Raw genomic sequence first — 23,487 nt, forward strand, 5'->3', positions numbered from 1 at the left:
CATTGAACACAGCCAATTTTCTTCATTGAATTTATGCTGCTCTGTTCCATTTCAGAACTGTTTTACAAGTTTTATAACTGGGCTAATTTTTTATCTGTTTAATAGTTGTACAGTGGTACCTCAGGTTAAGTACTTAATTTGTTACGGAGGTCCATATTTAACCTGAAACTGTTCTTAACCTGAAGCACCACTTTGGCTAATGGGGCCTCCTGCTGCCACCGTGCTGCCGGAGCACGATTTCTGTTCTCAACCTGAAGCAAAGTTCTTAACCTAAAGCACTATTTCTGGGTTAGCGGAGGCTGTAACCTGAAGCGTATGTAACCTGAGGTACCACTGTATATTCTATTTGTTGCAACTCACCCTGGGACCTCACAGTGAAGAACAGGTAAATAAATAGTAAAGGAGAAGGGGTGATTTGTGCCTTATGCCTGCTGGAACAGACGAAAGGCCCAGCTAGTCCATCATTCTGTTCTCCCAGCAGCCAACCAGGTGCCTATAGAAAGCCCAGGTCATGGCCACAGTAGCCCTCTCCTACTCCTCAGCATCTGGTACTGGAGTTTATATAGACATCACAACAAATCAAGCTTTTGTTAAGGAAAAATTCCGGGGTGAGAGACGACTCAACAGCCCAGCTCGTCGGGGTGCAAGTCCCCCGCAGGTCCATGTGGTCAGTAAAAGAAGGAAGCTCCAGCCAAGTAATTAGGAGCAAAACAGTGGTCAGTAGACCATGATCTTTATTGTTGCGCAACAGGTCCCCACAGGAGTAAGAACCCCAAGCATGGGGTGACATCCTCTTTTAAAACTTCCCTCTTTCCCCCAGAATACACTTTGAGCAGCTAAATTTGTTATTGGTATGAGCTTTCATGTGCATGCACACTTCTTCAGATACATCAGAAGTGTTCATGCAAACGAAAGCTCATACCAGTAACAAACTTAATTGGTCTCTAAGGTGCTACTGGAAGGAATTTTTTTATTTTGTTTCGACTACGGCAGACCAACACGGCTACCTAGCTGTAACTAGAACTTTGAGCAGCATAATTGATACATCATCACTACATCACTAGCATGTCACAAATGGGGAGAGGTATACAATGGCTACACAAGTTCAACATTAGGTCACTTTATCAGACACCTTTCCCAACACCTCTTAAGTACCCATCACCAAAAGAACAATAAAACTCTTTACATATCCTTGCCTTGGTCTTGTCTGAAGATGGGCTTTCGGAACATCTGACTTGCTAAACTGCCTCTGCAGATGTCTATTGCTGCCCCCTTGGTCACTCCCCGGGGGGGGGGTGCCGTGTATGAGCTCTCACGCTTGGGGAATTATGGCGGGATGCCCTGTTTCTGCTTCCTACGTGACTTCCTGAACACTTTTAAGCAGTCCAAATTGGTAGCTGTCACACCACCTTGCAGTAGTCAGTTCCATATTTTCAACTATGTGATACATGAATAAGTACAGTGGTACCTCTGGTTACGTACTTAATTCGTTCCGGAGGTCCGTTCTTAACCTGAAACTGTACCTAACCTGAAGCACCACTTTAGCTAATGGGGTCTCCTGCTGCCGCCGTGCCGCCGGAGCATGATTACTGTTCTCATCCTGAAGCAAAGTTCTTAACCCGAGGTACTAGAATCATAGAATCATAGAATCATAGAATCATAGAATCATAGAGTTGGAAGAGACCACAAGGGCCATCGAGTCCAACCCCCTGCCAAGCAGGAAACACCATCAGAGCACTCCTGACATATGGTTGTCAAGCCTCTGCTTAAAGACCTCCAAAGTAGGAGACTCCACCACACTCCTTGGCAGCAAATTCCACTGTCGAACAGCTCTTACTGTCAGGAAGTTCTTCCTAATGTTTAGGTGGAATCTTCTTTCTTGTAGTTTGGATCCATTGCTCCGTGTCCGCTTCTCCGGAGCAGCAGAAAACAACCTTTCTCCCTCCTCTATGTGACATCCTTTTATATATTTGAACATGGCTATCATATCACCCCTTAACCTCCTCTTCTCCAGGCTAAACATGCCCAGCTCCCTTAGCCGTTCCTCATAAGGCATCGTTTCCAGGCCTTTGACCATTTTGGTTGCCCTCCTCTGGACACGTTCCAGTTTGTCAGTGTCCTTCTTGAATTGTGGTGCCCAGAACTGGACACAGTACTCCAGGTGAGGTCTGACCAGAGCAGAATACAGTGGCACTATTACTTCCCTTGATCTAGATGCTATACTCCTATTGATGCAGCCCAGAATTGCATTGGCTTTTTTAGCTGCCGCGTCACACTGTTGGCTCATGTCAAGTTTGTGGTCAACCAAGACTCCTAGATCCTTTTCACATGTACTGCTCTCAAGCCAGGTGTCACCCATCTTGTATTTGTGCCTCTCATTTTTTTTGCCCAAGTGCAATACTTTACATTTCTCCCTGTTAAAATTCATCTTGTTTATTTTTGCCCAGTTCTCTAATCTGTCAAGGTCGTTTTGAAGTGTGATCCTGTCCTCTGGGGTGTTAGCCACCCCTCCCAGTTTGGTGTCATCTGCAAATTTGATCAGGATGCCCTTGAGTCCATCATCCAAGTCGTTGATAAAGATGTTGAATAAGACCGGGCCCAAGACAGAACCCTGTGGCACCCCACTAGTCACTCTTCTCCAGGATGAAGAGGAACCATTGATGAGCACCCTTTGGGTTCGGTCAGTCAGCCAGTTACAAATCCACTGAGTGGTAGCATAGTCAAGACCGCATTTTACCAGCTTCTTTACAAGAATATCATGGGGCACCTTGTCAAATGCCTTGCTGAAATCAAGGTAGGCTACATCCACTGCGTTCCCTTCATCTACCAGGCTTGTAATTCTGTCAAAAAACGAGATCAGGTTAGTCTGACATGACTTATTTTTCAGAAATCCATGCTGACTATTGGTGATCACAGCATTCCTTTCTAGGTGCTCACAGACTGTTTGCTTAATGATCTGCTCCAGAATCTTCCCTGCTATTGATGTCAGACTGACTGGGCGGTAATTATTTGGGTCCTCTCTTTCCCCCTTTTTGAAAATAGGGACAACATTTGCCCTCCTCCAGTCTGCCGGGACTTCGCCTGTTCTCCAGGAATTCTCAAAGATGACTGCCAGTGGTTCTGAGATCACATCTGCCAGTGTGGTGTAGTGGTTAAGAGCGGTAGTCACGTAATCTGGGAAACCGGGTTCGCGTCTCCGCTCCTCCACATGCAGCTGCTGGGTGACCTTGGGCCAGTCACACTTCTGTGAAGTCTCTCAGCCCCACTCACCTCACAGAGTGTTTGTTGTGGGGGAGGAAGGGAAAGGAGAATGTTAGCCGCTTTGAGACTCCTGAAGGGGAGTGAAAGGCGGGATATCAAATCCAAACTCTTCTTCTTCTTCTTCTTCTTCTTTTAATACTCTTGGATGCAGTTCATCTGGCCCTGGAGACTTGAATACATCTAAACTAGCCAAATATTCTTGTACTATCTCCTTAGTTATTCTGGGCTGTGTTTCCTTTGCTGAATCATTTGCTCCAAATTCTTCAGGTCGGGCATTGTTTTCTTTATCGGAGAAGACTGAGGCAAAGAAGGCATTGAGGAGTTCAGCCCTTTCTGTGTCCCCTGTTTGCATTTCACCATCTTCTCCTCTGAGTGACCCCATTGTTTCTTTGTTCTTCCTTTTGCTACGAACATACCCATAAAAGCCTTTTTTGTTGCTTTTAACCTCTCTAGCAAGCCTGAGTTCATTCTGTGCTTTAGCTTTTCTGACTTTGTGTCTACACGTGCTGGCTATTTGTTTGAATTCCTCTTTGGTGGTTTCCCCCCTTTTCCATTTTTTGTACACATCCTTTTTTAATCTTAATTCAGTTAAAAGTTCTTTAGATAGCCACCCTGGCTTCTTTAGGCACCTTCCATGTTTCCGTCTCATTGGTATTGCCTGACGTTGTGCTTTTAGTATCTCCCTCTTAACAAACTCCCAGCCATCATGAACTCCCTTTCCTTTTAGTATTGTTGTCCATGGGATCTCACCCAGCACTTCCCTAAGTTTTATGAAGTCGGCTTTCTTAAAGTCAAGAAATTGAGTCCTAGTATGCTTGGCTGCTCCTTTCCACTGTATAGTAAACTTCAGAAGAGCATGGTCACTCGCGCCTAATGATCCTTCCACTTCTACCCCACTAACCAGGTCATCAACATTGGTTAGGACCAGATCTAAAATGGCTGTTCCTCTTGTTGCTTTTCCCACTTTCTGGACAATGAAGTTGTCTGCAAGGCCAGTGAGGAATCTGTTTGACCTTATGCTCTTGGCTGAGTTTGACGTCCAACAAATATCCGGGTAATTGAAGTCCCCCATTACTACTATCTCCCTTCCTTTTGCATGCTTGGCCATCTGTTCCAGGAAGGCATCATCTATGTCCTCCGTTTGGCTTGGGGATCTATAGTAAACTCCCACAATGAGGTCTCTGTTATTCTTCTCTCCCTTAATTTTGACCCAAATGCTCTCACTTTGGCTTTGAGGATCTAAATCTTGGATCTCTTCACAGGTATACACATCCCTGACATATAACGCCACTCCTCCTCCTTTCTTGTCTGGTCTGTTTCTCTGAAATAGATTGTATCCCCCCATTATTACATTCCAATCGTGGGACTTATCCCACCAGGTTTCAGTGATGCCTATTATGTCATATTTAGTTTGCTGTACCAAGAGCTCAAGCTCATCTTGTTTATTTCCCATGCTCTGCGCATTAGTGTACAGACATTGAAGTCCATTAATCATTCCCCCGTGTCTCTTATTTAAGGATTTTTTCCTCCCACCACTAGGTCCGCGTGCTGTTTGCTCCATTTGGTCTATGACATTTGGATGATCATCTTCATTAATTGATAGACTCCTACCTTCAGGAGCACTGTCTCCCTCCCCCACATTAGTCAGTTTAAAGCCCTCCTGATGAGGTTTCTGAGATTTTTGGCAAAAACATTCCTCCCAACCGTTGTGAGGTGTAGCCCATCACTTGACAGAAGTCCATCTTCAAGAAACTGCAGTCCGTGATCTAAGAATCCAAACCGTTCCTGTTTACACCATTTGCGAAGCCAGCTGTTCACTTCCACTATTTTCCCCTCTCTCCCTGGGCCACGGCGTTCAACTGGGAGGACAGATGAGATGACAATTTGTGCATTTAGTTGCTTCAATTTCCTGCCGAGAGCCTCGTAGTCTCTTTTGATCTTCTGGAGGCTATTGCTTGCAGTGTCATTGGTTCCCACATGAACCAAGAGGAAGGGGTATTTGTCAGTGGGTTTTATGATTCCTTGCAGTCGTTCAGTTACATCTTGGATCTTAGCCCCGGGGAGACAGCACACTTCCCGAGACATCTTGTCAGGCCCACAGATCACTGCTTCTGTTCCCCTCAGTAGGGAATCCCCTATCACCACTACACGCCTCCTCTTGGGTTTGGTCGGGGTTCTTCCGTGAGCTGTCCGTTCCAAGGTCGCCTGCACATTCCCTGAGGACTGACTTTGCTGCTCGTCTTCATATACCTGATCGACTGTAATGAGGGAGAGATCCTCAAATGGAGTCTGCTCTTCGTCTTCCATGCTAGGGGAGAGGACCTCAAAGCGATTGTGTATTTCTAAGCAATCAGAGTGAACCCTGGGCCTCCTACTTCTTTGAGTGACGTTTCTCCATATATCTGGCTCCTGTGTTGGTGAACTATCCTCCTTCTCAGGGGAGTCCCCTGTCTCCTCCTTGGTGGAGACGGTGTGCTCTGTTGCTTCCAAGAAGAGCTCCAGCTCTCTAATTCTTTGGAGCGTAGCTACACGTTCCTCCAGTTGCAGGACTTTGTCTTTTAAGAGGGCAATCAACATGCAATTGCTGCAGGTAAAGCTGCCTGCAACCTTTGGCAAGATGGCAAACATTGCGCAGGAATCGCAGGCGACTGCAGCTGTTCCCTCCCCTTCCATCTTGAGATCGTGTCGTTGGGGTTGGCTACAGAGGTCCTGCATCATAAAAAGCTTGAAGACAGGACAAATAACTTCCCCCACACAAAAAAACCCTAGATCTTCCCCAACAAACGTTTGAGACTAGCTCCCCTAAATCTAAAAGATGGATCTAACTGTGCGCGCCGCTAGGCGCGCGCCGCTGCCCTGCAAACTCTGATAAGCTCCTCCCACAGCTAATCCCCTGCCTCAACAGAAACCCTGCCCCCTCTGACCTTTACACAGGGAAAACAGCTAATCAGCCAGAAAGAAACACACACACACAAGAAAACCCTTTTTGCTCCTTCTTCAACTGATGCCCTGCAAACTATTTCTGGGTTAGCGGAGTCTGTAACCTGAAGCGTATGTAACCTGAAGTGTATGTAGCCCGAGGTACCACTGTAAGTACTTCCTCTTGCCTGCCCTGTATGTTCTTTGGAAAGCTGTTTGTCCCAGCCTTTTGCAATAAATCCCCAGCTGTGTTTGGGGCGTGTCTTTTTGTCTCCTGCCGTTGCTTCCACCCTTCAACCTTGGAGGTTGCGCTAGTTGGATATAATCGCACAATAGATGGGCTTCTTGAAGGGGAGGGACAGGGAAAAGGTTGACGTGTGTAAGTGGAAGTCTTATATTTATCTGATGATCTAACCCAGCCTCTTGTGGGGAAACCTCTTGTGGAGAAACCCCCGTAGCCATGAGAACAGAGGTAAAATTATAGAGTTATTAGGGGGCAGCTGGAGAGCTTCTGCACCTGATAGACCCACCTGGGTCCTCTACCATGAACTCCCATGTGACCTCACTGTATTATGTTGTGCTATCCAGTGCCATAGGCTTCTCCAGCCTTTTGGCAATGATCATAGCTGTCAACGTTTCCCTTTTTTAAAGGGAAATTCCCTTATTCCGAATAGGATTCCTCACAAGAAAAGGGAAAAGTTGACAGCTATGCTAATGATTCTCCTACAATATGGAATATGGTGATGTCGCAGTGCATAAGGCTGGATACCAATAAATGGGGGAGACCTTCTTTAACATGTCCACTGTTCACTATGGCATCAAGCCATAATGGATGGCGTCTCTGAGTGCTGTGGATGTGGCTGTAACCAAGGTAGTATGGTGCTTCCTTGGCAGTCTAGAACTCTTCCCTGCACCTACAAAAAATTGCATGAGTACGCTACTCAGGAGTTGGGTGGGAGAAATGTTTTTCATGAGCTGCCCAAGTGATTGCTATTTAAAGACTTTCTTCAGATATTTACATATTCTCTATGCCACATAGCCTCTTCTTTTATTTAGAGATTAGATTTGCCTTGATGCTTACATTTTTCATACCGTATTATGTGTGCATGCAACTCAGATTTAATTACTCAATATACATTATATATATGTGTGTGTGTGTGTGTGCGCGAGCGCTGAATGCTAGGCAATGCCTGCACATTTTATGCCATGTTCCCTGCAACACTAAAGCAGGACTTTACGGTGGACAGTAAATAGATATTTACTAAAATATGCATCAGCGTAGGAAAGGTAGAGCTCTTGGCTTTTGTGACGATATCCTAATTGCAGAGGTAAACTGGACATTACATCTGTTTTGTCAAAACAAATCCTTGCTGAAACAGTTTGGTGCCTGTACTTTAGATTTTAATAAGGAAAGCATTATGGATGCAAGAACCAGAGGTATAAAAGCAGACACCCCTGTATTTCCCCCTGTAGTGTGATGGCTTAGCATGCTTTATTTATACTGTAAGCGCTGAGGTAATTTATTCAGGTACTTTAGGGCAGAAACCCATGCATGTCCATTTACAGTTTGCAATTTTTTATTTTTTATTTTTTTGTGATCTAACCCAACCCTGTGGAGGCCTCCATGCTGCAGAAGCCTGAAGGAGGTTTTTAATTAAGCTTGTCTCCGCCTGGCCCCACTTGTGTAACTAATTATTTTCAGTATCATGAAAGACTTTCATTATTCATTTCCCTTTCAAAGAGCTTATCCCACCCCCGATTTGCACTGTGTAACTTGAACCTATTTTGTAAATGATTTTTTTTAAAAGAAAAACATAGCTGTTTGGCTTCTTTGGAATGATTTCATTTTACTCTCTCTCTCTCTATCAATAAATGTAGGCTATAGTCATGCTTTTTCATATATGGCAGTGGAAATACCTGGAATGTCCCCAATATGCAGGGTTCACAGGCTTTGGATGGAGAAGTCATCTTAGAAACTATGATAGCTGGTGGTAATGGGTACTCCAAAGCCACTGAGGTTACCTGGGCTTCTAGCGACATGGCTCTAGAACAGCGGTTCTCAACCTGTGAGTCCCCAGATGTTGTTGGACTACAACTCCCATCATCCCTGAGCTCTGGCCTTGCTAGCTAGGGATGATGGGAGTTGTAGTCCAACAACATCTGGGGACCTACAGGTTGAGAAACGCTTCTCTAGAAGCACACCTGAGTGATACACCTGGTCCTTCAGAGAGAGTCCAACACTATCCAGGGCAGATGAACAATGCAATTCATAGACCTGGGAACCAACCATCCATAGGGTCTCTGACTTGTCAGGTTTCACCCTGATCTAACCCATAGCTACAGTTAAAAAGGTAAAGGACCCCTGACAGTTAAGTCCAGTCGCGAATGACTCTGGGGTTGTGGCACTCATCTTGCTTTATTGGCTGAGGGAGCTGGCGTTTGTTCGCAGACAGTTTTTACGGGTCATGTGGCCAGCATGACTAAGCCGCTTCTGGTGAAACAAGAGAGGCGTATGGAAATGCCATTTATCTTCCCACCGGAGTGGTACCTATTCATCTACTTGCACTTTGATGTGCTTTTGAACTGCTAGGCACCAGTTTAGGATATGCATGGTGTCTCCTGATTCAGATGTTACAGATAAATAGAGCTGGGTGTCATCAGGATACTGGTGAAACTATGCTCCTAATCTCCTAATGACTGCCTTTGCGGGCTTTGTGAGGACATTAACTAGCATTGGGGACAAGATCATGCCCCGTGGCAGGGGCGGACTTTGGTCATCTTTTGAAGTATGCCATACTGTGCAAGGCCAAAATTTGGCATCACCAAATGGATTTTCTCAGTTATGGATCTTCTCAACTTTGCGCCCACTTGGCTCAGAGCCCTGTGCAGCGGAACTGCCTGCAGTGCCCTAAATCCAGCACCCTGCCAGGGTGCAGAGGCACAAGCACCCAATACTCATATAAATAAGAGTGAGCACTTTAAAAAAGTGTCCCCAACTTGCAGAGATGGACCAGGAAGGTCCTGTGGTTAAACGTCTCCATCGTTGTTGAGAGATCAAGGGCAGTGAGCAGTATCACACTCGTCCTGTTCCTCTCCCTTCCCCAAACTGAGCCTGAATCCAGATCGAAATGAAGTTTCATCTTAAGGTGTCTATGGCTGAACTACCTGCCGGATTGGCAAGGGTTCAAAATCCAGTTTGTAAGCTCTCAAGGAATTCATGGATTCAAACAGGCCATAAATGCCTAAGCTGGACAAACTTTGGTTACAACCAAAGAGATTTGCACTGTTTTGATTTAAATAGGATAGGAAACTTTGTTTTAGTAGATTGTCAGGCACTAATAGCACTCACCAGGAACAAACACAAACAGTAATTAAAATTTGAAATCCATCCGGCCCAAATCCTTGCGTGCCATAAATAAGTGAAACGCCAGCCTTATCCATCGAGTCTTTCCTTAAGAACTATCTCATTTGTGAAATGGGTCTAATAATAGTCATCATGTTGCAAGGCTTAATTGATGTTGGTGCAGCACTTTGCCGTTCCCCAGTTCAGCTACGAAATGTAGATAGTGATGGAAGTAAAAGCAGCTCATTAAAAGAAAAAGGATAGCAAGGAACAAAGAGAACAGATGAAAAATTGGGGGTAGTTTGAAACTGCTGGCAGGCCCTATTGATCTGCTTCTCGGAAGGAATTCTTCACCCCCTCTAAAGATGCTGGGGTCTACGGCATCTCTTTCCCATTACAGGTCTCTGTCTACTCTCTGGCCACGCTCTCCTGTGGATTGAAAACAGGCCAGAATCTTGCAAGCTACAAAATATGGGAAAGAAGGGCAGGCGAAAGCATTGTCCGAGCAGTGGAACAGGACACGCCACTGTCTCTGAGCTCCTTATAGGTGGACCTACCCCTTTCCGCTTCCTAGGGGCTCCTTGAGTCTCCAGAAATGGGCCTGACTCATGCTTCTCCTCCCCACCGGCTGACCCACAGATGTATCGATCTGCTGAGCTCTGGAAGCAGCGTTGCAAATGAAAAGGGAGAATAAAACATTTAACAGAAAGGGAAGGGATCGCAGCAGCTTTTAACTGCCTTTGCGCTGCAGTTGCAGGAGTCCAACAGAGCCACACACTATTGTGTTTCATTAAAGGTCAACCTCTTCTGTGTTACTTAAACAAGCGGCAAACACTTGACTTTAAAGCGATCATCAAGGGATTTGGCTTTATTCCCCCCCCTTCTCTTTTGTGGGAATAAACACTCTCGGGTTAGTACCTGGAACTTGGCTGGCAGCCGCTACGAGAAGATAAAGCATTAATAAGCCTTGTGTAACTGCCTTCTCCCAGTGTGTAAAATGTGGCTGTGAGTAAATCTTCCCAAGCCGAAGTATTCCGTGTGCCAAAGGACTTTGAAGGGTGGTACACTCTGCACTAACAATAGTTGCTTTTAAAGAAAACTTCTGTTGCATCTAGGGAACTAGAGAAAGCCAGAGGATTTAATCCCAGAATACTGGTAAATCTTCGCCTTCAAGATGTAGTCTTTTGTCAAAACGAAAGCAGCCTTCTGATATCTTCATTCCTTAGAAAACCGTAATTAGGAGAGCTTCTCTGAACACTGCTAGCGAGACAAGAGTAGTTCTAAACCCCATCGGGATTCCCTGACAAAAAAAAGTGACAACAGATGTTATCCTTAGTGTGTTTCTAGCTGTGAAAGAAAACACACACACACACACACACACACACACACAATTTAGCCTGCAGTCCTATAGCTGGGAATATGCTATGCTGATCTCAAGAGGACTTACTTCTTTATTTATTTTTTAATTTCTTGATTGATACATAAAAAGGAAAACACAAATACAAAATTACACACAAGAATAACAATAAACACAAAATTTTCTTAATAAACAATAAAACATAAATTGGTCTTAGCACTATAGACCCGACCTCCCGTCTAGTCCTTATTTCAATTTTATATTACTTATTGCAAATACGCACTTTCATCATAATTTAAGTTTTTCTTAATATATATCTTAACTCTCATGTCTAACTTGCAACTATTACTGAAATTCCTCAAATGCTGCGAGTGGCTGCCACATCTGTCACCCCATTGATTGCCAGGGTTGATTTGGCTGATCTGGCTGGCTAGGCGGGTGCCCCCTTCCTCAGTGCTCCATGTGTGTCCCTCCCGAAGCTGTGTGCTTGGTGGAAGAGGACGACCACCACAGATAGAAGGAGTGTACCGTTGAGAGCCAGTGTGGTGTAGTGGTTAAGAGCGGTACACTCGTAATCTGGTGAACCGGGTTCGCGCCTCCGCTCTTCCACATGCAGCTGCTGGGTGACCTTGGACTAGTCACACTTCTCTGAAGTCTCTCAACCTCACTCACCTCACAGAGTGTTTGTTGTGGGGGGGAGGAAGGGAAAGGAGAATGTTAGCTGCTTTGAGACTCCTTAGGGTAGTGATAAAGCGGGATATCAAATCCAAACTCCTCTTCCTCCTCCTCCTCCTCCTCCTCCTCCTCCTCCTCCTCCTCCTCTTCTTCTTCTTCTTCTTCTTCTTCTTCTTCTTCTTCTTCAGTCAAGGGTATGCAATAGCTGTGCTCCCCAGCTAGAACCTCCGAACAGGACTTACTTCTGAGTAGGCATTGTTTAGGACTGCACTGCTAAACCAGTAGCTGTTTGCATAAGCCATGGTACCTAGGATGAGAGAACCTGCTCCTGGAAAATTAGATGTTTGTGGCATCTGGGAGATCAGCAAAAGAAGTCATTCAAGAGAAATTGTTTATTTATTGTTTATTTAAAACAGAGTGGATACCCTCACAAGGTATGTTCCAGATTTAGATTCCCAGTTTTGTAGCAAGCCCTAACAAAGGAGCTTGAATAACTTCTCAGGCACAAATATCATTCAAAACGATCGCAACATTTAAACAGTTTCATAAAGGCAACCTAAGCATAAAGCTACAAAAACTTAAGTAGCAGCCAACTAAGGAACTGGAATAAATATTTGCTGGTAGCATTATATTATGATCTGGTAGATTGTATGCATATTTTATTAAATGAAACTTCAGGTAACAAAATTACAATACATAATGATAGACTCCCATCCAAAGACACGCCTGTTACCCACATTGAAAATGCATAGCAGAAATGAAATAATTGAATCAGTATCAAAAGCTACTGAATTTACCACTGCCAACCTGCTGTTACATAATTTATAGGGGGGGCACCCTGTGAGATAATAGTTTGTTTTGTCCTTTACATGTAAGAATTGTGGTTTGGTATGCTACTGTAGAGTAAAGAATCTATGTATGTCTACCCAGAAATAAGTCCCACTAAACTCAGTGGGACAGACTTCCAGGTCAGTGGATTTTGGATTGTCACCTTAATCAGCTATACACAGTAAAATCATGTTAGATAACAGAATTAACATTTATTTCCATATTTTAGCTTGAAATTCAATTTAAATTTGTAAAGTAATTTCATATGAATTGATGAATTGCACCCACTGAATCAAATCTAATAAGGGATGTATAAATACGCATTATGGGGTCTCCCTGCACAGGAAAAAAAATATGAAAATACTAATGATCACATTATGAAAATGAAAGAGAAGACTGATGAAGGGCAACTGTCTTTGCCAGCAATCATGTATAGAGGCTGCTTGAATCTCATTGAAGTTAAATGGATTTCGGCTGAAGCTCAACACAAGGAAACATACTTGAGTAAAAGTGCACAGGATTGCACTCTTAAGCAGCCTAATATTATGCAGGAATGCATCATGGGCATACAACAGCATTACTTAAAAGAAAGAGACGTATCTTACTAAAATCTCTGTTCAGAATATTTTTTTACTTACTTATTTTGTTCTTTATAAAATGTCCAGTGGCCAACAATGGTTCTCATAATAGCTTAGAAATAAAATTAGAGATGTGGTACCATATGAGCAGAATAACCTCCATTGCCAGTCCAGCTGGGTTAGTGCTCCCTGGGCTGGTCGATGGATGCACACCAAAACAGGGAATTTCAGGCTGGTTCTGGTGGCAACGAATACATCTCCCCAACACCACCACCACCTGCAGAGGAAAAGAAATGGAAAGGCTTTGTGTGAGATGGAACACAGACAAACAGGCCTACACACTTTGTCTTGCCATGTCTTATGTTTCTGGCAGGCAAAAGAAACCAACAATGGTGTGCAGTAACAGCAGAAGCATTAGTCTAGTGTAGGGGTCAGCAACCTTTTTCAGCCGTGGGCCGGTCCACTGTCCCTCAGACCATGTGGTGGGCCAGACTATTTTTTGGGGGAGGGGGGAATGAACAAATTATTTTGCCTCACAAATAACCCAGAGATGCATTTTAAATAAAAGGACACATTCTACTCATGTAAAAACACGCTGATTCCCGGACTGTCTGTGGGCCGGATTGAGAAGGCGATTGGGCTGCATCCAGCCCCCAGGCCTTAGGTTGCCTACCCCTGGTCTAATGGTTCTGGCAATGGAGACAGCCCTCAGGCACCACCATGCAGACCCAGGGATTGGGGAACCTGTGGCCCCTCAGATGTTGCTAAACTGCATTGCCCATAATCCCTGAACATTTGCCACATTGCCGAGGCATGATGGGAGTTGAAGTCCAGCCACACCTGGAGGGCCACAGATTCTCCATCCCAGGCGCAAGAATATGATTAGCACAGCACCAGTGTCACAATCGCAAGGTGATACTTAATTGGCTGAGATAACAGTAGAAGGGGTTGAGACTACCCCTCCCACACACATTAAAATAATGTGCAAGAAGGTCATGGAGCCACATGGGCTAGCCTTCTGCATCGTTCCTGCCTGCCACGTTCCCTGTTCGGGAACCCACTAGTCACACATTTGACAAGCACGGGAAGCAATGTACATGAAGAGACCTCCTCTGCATAAGGAGGGATCCTGATTAGCCCATTCCACTGAGACTCATTGCTAAGAAAGTAAAACCAGGTGCTGAATTTGGGGTTTTACAAGGTGTGGCAGAGCTGGCATGGTCCTTGGGTTCAGCTGACTCTGTGCTTAGTCAGGTGGTAGGACTAGGATTGCTGTCTGTTATCATTATTATTAATTTCATTTATATAAGACAGCTACATATATAAAAACAGTTAAAGCAATATATGCAATTTTAGTGACATACAAAAAGTATCCATTTCCGACATTTTATATATACAATGTTAAAACCTTTTAACACCCCCAAAATAGTTGCACCTGTTAAGTCAAAGATTTATATTTCCTGTGGTTTGGGGTAAGATTTGTATTTTATGTTACGTGCAGGTATGACTCCTATTTTCAGAAAAGCCTTTTACTCCTATTTACAAAAGCGATTGATAGTCTGACCTTCAACTGCTTTGTTGGTAAAGGTCCATATATTTCTAGCTTGTTACACCAGACTTTTGCTTTGAAAACCATTCTTCTGCTTCTGAGTTTTCAGTCCTGGCAAGTATGTTTACGTTGACTTTAGCAAGACTTACTTCTGAGTAAACGTGGTTAAGATCCATCTATGAAACTATTTTTGGAGGAGTGATGCTAGAATGACTTTTGCGCGAGGTCTATATACTCAGCTTGAATTAAACATGATGATTACATTCAGATGCCATGTTCTCAGTCTGCCCAGTTGCTGTATGCTGTCAGCTTTGGAGGATCAGCAACAGCTTGAAGCATCTCTCCTGCCCCTGCCTTCTCCCCTTGATATAATCCTTTCTAGTTTCATCAAACCACAGTTTCCCATGAGAATTGAACTTACTCGGTTGGCATGGCATTTGCTTATAAATCAACATGATGGCGCTTTTTCCATTTTGCTCTTTAACAAGCCATTTTCTTTTTGTCTTCCAGCTGCCATTGTCATCCAGAAGTGGTGGTGTCATATGAACCCTTGCCTGGACGGAGAAGACTGTAAAGTGCTTCCAGATTACTCAGGTTGGTCATGCAGCAGTGGAAACAAAGTCAAAACTACCAAGGCAAGTTCATGTACCCTTTTCATTCCCTCTCAGTGAATACTAGGTCATTCGATAACATGGGTAAATCTTACCAGTACAATGCCCCAACAATGCCCCCGGCCAAGGGGAGCAATCTGCTTCTCCCTATAGGAATGAATGGCTTCAAGTACAGGAGTGCACTCAGGGACATCTTCCTGCTGAGAATGAAGTTTGGGTTTCCAGCAATGAGCCATCAATATGCTTGAAATACTCTCCTTGCTGCATCTGCTGTAGACAAACCTCTTGTGCCTAATGCAAACTTCTCTGCATAGCATTTTAAATACAATGCAGTCAAACATAGCATTTTATGCATATTAAAGTTATATCTTTAACAGTGTGGTCATCTTTTGGGTTCTGTTTTGGAGTCATGCTAGAGTAGCCTTCATCAACCTGCTGCTGTTAGCAGAGGCACTTGAATAATGCAGACGGGAGTCGAGTGAGAAAAATAAACATTTATTGAACAAAACGGAATATATCTGCTGAGCAGAAAAAAAAACCAGAGGGGTTTTGCTTTTCTGACAAGGCTTGTTGAGAGCAGGATTCAATTCAACTAAACTTCCCCAAGAAAACTCCCTCAAACCTTGGCAATCTGTCAGAGTACATACTTCCTCACCAAAGAAGGAGGAGGAGTTTGGATTTGATATCCCGCTTTATCACTACCCTAAGGAGTCTCAAAGCGGCTAACATTCTCCTTTTCCCTTCTTCCCCCACAACAAACACTCTGTGAGGTGAGTGAGGCTGAGAGACTTCAGAGAAGTGTGACTAGCTCAAGGTGCATGTGGAGGAGTGGGGAAGCGAACCCGGTTCACCAGATTACAAGTCCACTGCTCTTAACCACTACACCACACTTGCTCTCACCAAAGACCATGCCACTTTCTCTAGTTGCTTTGCAACACCTTAAATTAACAGAATTAACCCTTAAACCACACACTGAATGATCTCTGCTGTTTCACTTCCAGCACATTGCACCCTCTAGCTGTTTTACACATACAAAAGCCCTGGGAACAACCAACACAGCACAAATGATGATAGAAGGTACAGGAGCACAGAAGCAGCTGTATTCTTGATCATGAGAAACATCCAGCAATGCACCTGCTTACAGAGAGAAAGGAATAAGGAAGGAACAGGTGACCAGAAACTACTGGAAGTCTATGTAGAGCCATTCCGGGGCAGTTGTGGGGTATAGGACTCAGCAGAGCTTAGGTTGACAATGAGCAGGAACTGTTCTTCTTCACATGTGTGGAGTATGGAACACAGACATGGCATAGGGAACTTTCCAGTTCAGATTTAGGCCTCTGCACACATTTGAGATCAACTACTGTGCTGAATTAGCACCCAGGAGTGCCCTAAACTGGCTTTGCCTCATTAAAGTAACAAGCTATTAACTCCCCTCTTCAAAGAAGAGATTCCCCAAGAGTGCAATCCACATCCCATCGAAGTCAGTGGCAACGCTTACTTTGATCTTAATGGGTTAGCATTGCACCCAAAGGTGCTGCAAGCATCTTTAATTTGATAAGAGGCCTTTTCCATTTTCTTGTTATCTTGTGGAGTATACTTTTGTGGAGTGAAAAAGCAAGGGCAAGGGATATCCAGATAAGGCTCAAAAGCCACCTTTTATAGTGTGAACTCATGTATCTAGGGTATAGAGGCTCCAGCTTTGGGGAGTGGGGAGGAGGGGAAGAGAAATATAAAATTTTGATTTTACTTTTGACTCCCCAAAGTACAGCCACTGTACATGGCACTTCTGTAAGTTAAAGAAGGAAACAATTCCCCAAGTCACCATGAAGCAATATAAGGTCTTTATTATCATCATCATTCTAGATTCATTAAAATGTTGCTGTCAATCCAAGCAAAAATGCCCAGCACTGTATACCATGTTTTAGTTCTGTGTAGGAATAAGATTTCCATAACAGTAAATTCATTTGGGTTATGGGCAGTCATAAATAGTTTCTCTCTCTCTCTAAAAATGATAAAGGACGGTACTGCAGACGCTGAATACTGGTGTCTAGTACATAGCTTAAATATATAATGGTATAAAGTTAGCCAGTTTATTGATACATTTATTACTTCACTAGGCCAGCTGCTGGTTCTAAATGAGCTGTTGATCTCAGCCAGGTTGATCTTAGCCAGAACTTGTCAAAACTGCACTTCCAAAACAAGGTTGCGGCATTGGTAGTAGAGAGACAGCAACCTTCTCCAGGTGTTTCCTGAATGGGTTGAATAAGCATGCAAGGGGGAGGCAGCAGGGATGAGTGCTCCCACACAAAGGAGGGTGTCTGAAGTGGAGAGCTGGTCTGTGCTTGTGGAGGCTCCCCATGTTGAGCAAAGTATCAGGAAACTGACCTGGGGTACAGAACAACCAATGGCAGGTTGTAGATAGTGGATAACAGGTAGTAGATGAAGACCTGCATGGTGTTTCATATCCCCAAGGAGGACCTTGGGGAGTGTCTGGGGGATCTACAACTGCAATGGGATTAATGTGGCAATGCACTAGCTGGGATACAGCAGAAGGTGGAGTTTGAGATGGAGGTCATTCATTGGTGCCTGGGTACAGATCCAACAGTACCAACAGGATAGTGAATGGTCTTGGGTCACCAGTGGGTTGTTGGGCTCCTCCTCCAAAATGTCTTTCCGACCCTTCCTGGGGTTGGAGCCTGGACGTTCTTTCTGTTCCTCCAGAGAAACATTTGTGGTGAATTTCATTTTAAGACTCTTATGTCCAGTGAAGTACATGATGGCTCTGGTTGGTTTGTGGCATCTGACTGCAAATCACCACAAATTTTGTGATAATGATTTCAGGACGTTGAATTATTATTATTTTTTTAACCAGTTTGAAGATTCGGTGCAATAGTTAATAAACTGTGTTCACGGATGTGAAATGCAAAAATGGGGTCAGGATTGTTTTATTGGAACTAGCAAGGGGACACGCTGCAGAGGATGACTTGACCTCAGTGTGGTTCCGCTTTAGTACATACATACAGCACAACAGAGCAATGGCCTATCCCCTCCAACAGCATACGAATCAATATGGCTAACCTGACCCAACACCCTAGCCTGCCTTCCTCACACAAATAAGCCACATCACAATCAACTAAGCACAACCAACCAAGCTTGGGAATCCCTAACCTCGCAATATCAATAAAAATAAATAAATACACAAACATTCTGACACAACCCTCTGACGTTAAGAATAGGCAATAGAACGAAAGAACAATATCCCCGTCTCTCTCCCCCCCTTACCTTTTCCCCAATGCAAGATGTATATGACAAAAATGTCTCTCACCAAACATAAGCAAACTGTGAAAAAGACTATGAACTGAAAGTGGAGGCAATAGGTGTTAGAATTCCTGCTCCATGATTGCAGTCATAGGATTTTTGTCTTTCACATGACGGTGTATGTTTTGACTCCACAAAGTGGGAAGTGACGGAGACAGGATGTTTGTGTTACTGTGTTCTGTGAAGTGGGACTATTGTCCTTTGTTCTTTTTCTCTTTGCTGTCTGATGCTAGAGAGAGAGGGAGCCATGTTGCAGTGCTCTCTCGGTGTTTATATGTAAATAAAGTAGATTAGCCAAAAAGCTGAGTTGCTGAGGTCTGTCACGCAAACTGTGCAAACTCTGTGGATCTCTAAGTGTGACGGTGTCGGTTGGCATCGGTTGCTGTGATGTTTGGGCTGAAGAAAGCTTATGAAGCTCCCGAACGATCAACCAGGAGGGAGGAAACATGCCAGTTGGGCCTGTGTCTCTAACAGCATCCTACTCGAGTGTAGGCTGAACTCCTGACAATAGGTGTGCCTTTCCCTGTTTATCTGTTTGCATTGTTACAGACATACACAAAACCCCTAATAAAAACCAATAAAAACAGAATTGTTTTATTTGAACAAATATCCGTGCAATCTGTGCAATTGCTGCAATGCATAGAAAAAACAAATTGTTGGCATCCATCTGTCCTGGGAGACAATGGAAGAGCGTGCCTCCGGGGATTAAGCCAAATCATTGGAGAGTTACAGTGCCTGCTGTGGCTGTAGAGAGACATGTTTTGTTGCAGCTGGGGCAGATGAGGGCATCCAGTTGTGCTGATGTGGGTGTACCATGGGGGTTCTTCTTTCTGTGCTCCTCCCAGCACTCATTTCTCCTGTGGTCACGGCTGTGGATATATGACCTGACTGATTGTCTCCAGGTGCTGTGGTCGTCTGTGGTCATACATAGAAAAAGCTGTCACCAGTTGGCTGTTAATACTGACTTGCTTCCCAAAAGCAGCTCCCTCCTTTCTCTATTCCTGTTTCTGTATGCATTTAGAATGCTTACAGTGCTCAGAAATGTGCATAATCTAGTAAGTACAGGTCAGCAGTTGAAACCCTGAACGTGTGGGAATTTATGAAATCTCTGGAGAATCCATCTCCTCCTGCCAGTATTTGCCACTATCAAACTATTTATACACAATTGTCACTTTCCTCTTTTTCTTTGTTTGCAGGTAACACGGTAGCAAAATGTAAACATGTGCCAAAGTTGGACCAATGGGATTTACAGCTGCATTGCCCAGAGACGTTCATTTTGTGAAAAAAAGTATCAAGTCTGGACTGCCAACTTTTCAAAACAGCTGGCACAAACTTGAGCAGTGCTCCTTTTTAACAAGGAGACCACACTTCTCAGTCTATGACTTTCTTACAAAGAATGGAATACATTTTAAAGACAGAAGCTCCGAGTCTAACCCTTTCATGCTCAAGATGAACATCTGTAACCAGAACTCCTTCCAAAGTGCAACAGAGATCTCCAGGACTTTTATTCATGACTTTGTAAATCCTGAAACCTTGATTCAAATTACTTGGCAGGAATGGTGAGGTTAAAAACCAAGGGTAATTCAGATGAAGGAGCCTCACCATGAAAATGATAGGGAAGACAATCGAATTGCTCTTAGAACACCCGCTTCAATATATTTTTACCTGTGATTTACTAAGTATCAAACAAAGTAGGGAAGTCAGTCATGATGTTTAATAAATAAGTACCCCTTGCCAATCTTCATATTCTGTTATAGTGTGTGCAATATGTTTTCCCTCCATTTGTTCAGTGTTAAGGACAGTAATGAAAACACTCATTCGAAAAGTAGATAGATTTTAGCACGCCAGAGAATTCTGTCCAGCAGAATAGAAACCGTTGCTGCTTTGCTGCCAGAAATTGAAAGAAAATGGAGCCATTAAATTGGTATTTTCACTCAAGTCAATGAACATTTGGGTCACGGCTTCACATTCTCCTATGTACAAATGTGAGATGCGTCTTAAGCAAGTCTGGTACCATTTTGCTCTAAGACAGCTCCACCAATGGATGGTAGGGCTAGCTAGCTCACTAGGTCATCTCTGCAGTGAACCCTGTTGGCATTGTGCAATGGCGCAGGACTGAGGGATGAAGCTCCCTGCCAGCCTGGAGTACAAAGGTCAAAGACACTGGAACTGCACACCCCACAGGCACAATTAGATTCTTTCCCGCATCAAAATGTATAGGGCAAAGGAGAAAATGAAGCACGCTATACTACTGCTGTATGAGTTTCCTTCTAATCTCTTAACTGTCACTTGTCATGTACTTGTATAGATGGCTCTGGAGCATCAAGAAAGTCTTTAGGGTGAGGCCTTAGCATCTTAAGTTCTGTGCTGCATTAGAATACTTGTGCATTGGTGCTTTGCTGCATCTGGGTAGGGCGGCTCTTCCTAGTGGCATTGACCTGGCTGCTGCGACACTGTGGTATCTCTGTGCTGGTCCCGAGGGCTAACCGTGTGGCGAGGTCCGAGTCCAGTCCAAGGTCGAGGGTGCGGTATGGAGGCTGTCCATCAAAGCTGAAGCGGGGTCCAAGGCAGGGAGTTGGGTGAGGTCAGGAACTCTGGCAGAAGAGCAGGACAGGGTACAGGCAGGAACAGGCTACCAACAATGTTGCTCCCGCAACCTGGGACTGGGCTGGCTGGCTTTTATCTGCCCCGAGGCATAGGGCGGTCTCGGTCCACAGTGACTCACCTCTCCTGGCCTGGAGGCGAGCACTCCTCCTGCGGGAACTTAGTTCCCTCCGCCTTTCTGCCCTGAGCCTCTGCCGCTCAGGAGAGGCTGGAGGGTTACTGGACCCAGAGGCAACCTCCTCTTCCCCTAGCAGGGCTGAGAGTGGAGCACCTGCAGGCAATGGGTCCTCCATCACCTCAGGGGCCAGGGCAGACTCAGTTGGTGCCTGCACCTGAGGATCCAGCACAGGTGAGGACCCTTCAGGCTCAAGCCAAAGCCCCAGCTCAGCTGGTTCTGGAGGCGGGGACTCCTGTGCAGGCTGGGATTCCTCAGGTTCAGCCTCCAGATCCAAATCCCAGGCCATCACACCCTCACATCCACTCATGGCACAAGTGCAGCAAAATGGAGAATGCAGGACCAATTGCATAGCACACTAGACTTGGGATCAGATTGTCAAGGCTGTACCAAGGAAGATTAGTGGAAGACATCTGGATTTTTGTTGCTCTGACTGCATCCTAATAGGGAGCGTATTAAACGCTCATGAGCAAAGTTCTAGATAGAAAGGGGATCTTCACTTTCAGTTAGCTGCTATTTATAATGATTATAATAATTAAACGTCCAGTTCCTTGACAGACCACATTTTCTAGCTCATACAATTTATGACATGTAATTGTTTCCTATTATTTTAGTTGTATCTCATTCTGGTTTCCATCTCTCTCCTCCCCGCTGCCCCCGCTAAGTGCTACACATTTTTGTTTTGTCATCAGCCTGCATAAGTGGGAATGTAAAAGGAGGTGAATTTATAGCCCGTCTGTTCCTGGTTACATCATTTGACTTTAAGATACGTTGGAATGTATTCAGATGCAGCGATGCACACATATCCCTCTGCAGATGAACTGTCACTGACCCAGCCATTGCTATGCTTTATGTAAATTCCACTGTGTTAACATAAGGCCAATTTTTAGAGATCCAGAAATGCCAAAAAAATGGAGATGGTGTTGCACTAATTTATTTAATTGTGCACAGGATGTCTTCGCTACAATGTGAAGTTGTCTAGAATAATAGTCATTGTTGACTCTTATTCCGTAAGGAACATCTTGAAATATTCATACAATGTTCATTCGGTCAAAGATATTCGTAGATCTTTTTTCTCTCTCTCTCTCCTTTCAAACCAGAATAAAGTCCTGCTTTTTTTTGTTTCACATCCTTAGTTGGGGTTACTGGTGATTATTGCATTTGTTTATTAAATACTTTCTCTCCACCACCACCCTCCCCGAGTCAAATGCCTTGGAAGATCATTCCAACCTGGAGCCAAAGTTTTCTGGGGACAAAGATGGCCTTTGGGGAATGGCTATAGCTCAGTGCTGTTGCCCAGGCATCAGCAAGGCCCCAGTCCAATCCTCATATTCTGGAAGAGACCTCTGCATGAAACCCTGGATAGCTGCTGCCAGCCAGTGTAGGCAATACAGTGATACCTCGGGTTAAGAACTTAATTCGTTCCGGAGGTCCGTTCTTAACCTTAAACTGTCCTTAACCTGAAGCACCACTTTAGCTAATGGGGCCTCCCACTGCTGCCGTGCCGCCACTGCGTGATTTCTGTTCTTATCCTAAAGCAAAGTTCTTAACCCGAGGTATTATTTCTGGGTTAGTGGAGTCTGTAACCTGAAGCGACTGTAACCTGAAGCGTCTGTAGCCCGAGGTACCACTGTACTGAACTAGATGGTCCAACAGTCTGACTCATATATGTAAGGCAGCATCTTGTGTTCCTCTGCTTCCCAGCATGCATCACCTTGTTAGACTGGTTGGAGCATTCTTTTACTTTCAACCTGCTCTGATTGTTGAAGCAAATGACCACTGAGAAAACAATATATACAAAACTGTATGCTAAAAGATTTGTGTATACCTTTTTGCATCACACGTGACCCCCAAAACAGTTTCCATGCAACAACTAAATCAATAATAATAATAATAATAATAATAATAATAATACACTTTATAAGCTAAGAGCATAAAAAGAGCATGCTGGATCAGGCCAATGGCCCGTCTAGTCCAGCATCCTGTTCTCACAGTGGCCAAGTAGATGCCTGTGGGAAACCAGCAAGTAGAATTCAAGCACAAGAGCACATTTTGCTTCTGTGGTTTCTAGCATCTGGTATTCAGGAGTATTTCTGCCTCGGCAACAGGAGGCAGAGCATAGCCATCATGGCTAGTAGCCATTGCTAGTCCTCTGTTCCTTGAATGTGTCTAATGCGTTGCCATTCGTCCGGATTTCCCAAGACATATGTGGAATACTGAAGTTGGCAGCAGTGTCCGGGCAGAAATCAGGAAAATGGAAAAATACAGA

The 23,487-nt window shown here is 44.3% G+C and overlaps 1 protein-coding gene across 1 annotated transcript in view; it reads left to right on the top strand.

The window, feature by feature from the left end:
- TAFA4 (TAFA chemokine like family member 4) overlaps positions 1-20,183 on the top strand; it is a 139,848-nt gene extending 119,665 nt beyond the window's left edge. Inside the window, exons 5-6 of the mRNA XM_082210819.1 lie at positions 15,021-15,145; positions 19,636-20,183. Coding sequence (XP_082066945.1) covers positions 15,021-15,145; positions 19,636-19,647 — 137 coding nt within the window. The 3' untranslated portion in view covers positions 19,648-20,183. The remainder of the gene's footprint in view (positions 1-15,020; positions 15,146-19,635) is intronic.
- Positions 20,184-23,487: the final 3,304 nt, after the last annotated feature.

The sequence above is a fragment of the Podarcis vaucheri genome (genome assembly GCF_965113315.1).
Source record: "Podarcis vaucheri genome assembly, chromosome: 2".
NCBI lineage: Eukaryota > Metazoa > Chordata > Lepidosauria > Squamata > Lacertidae > Podarcis > Podarcis vaucheri.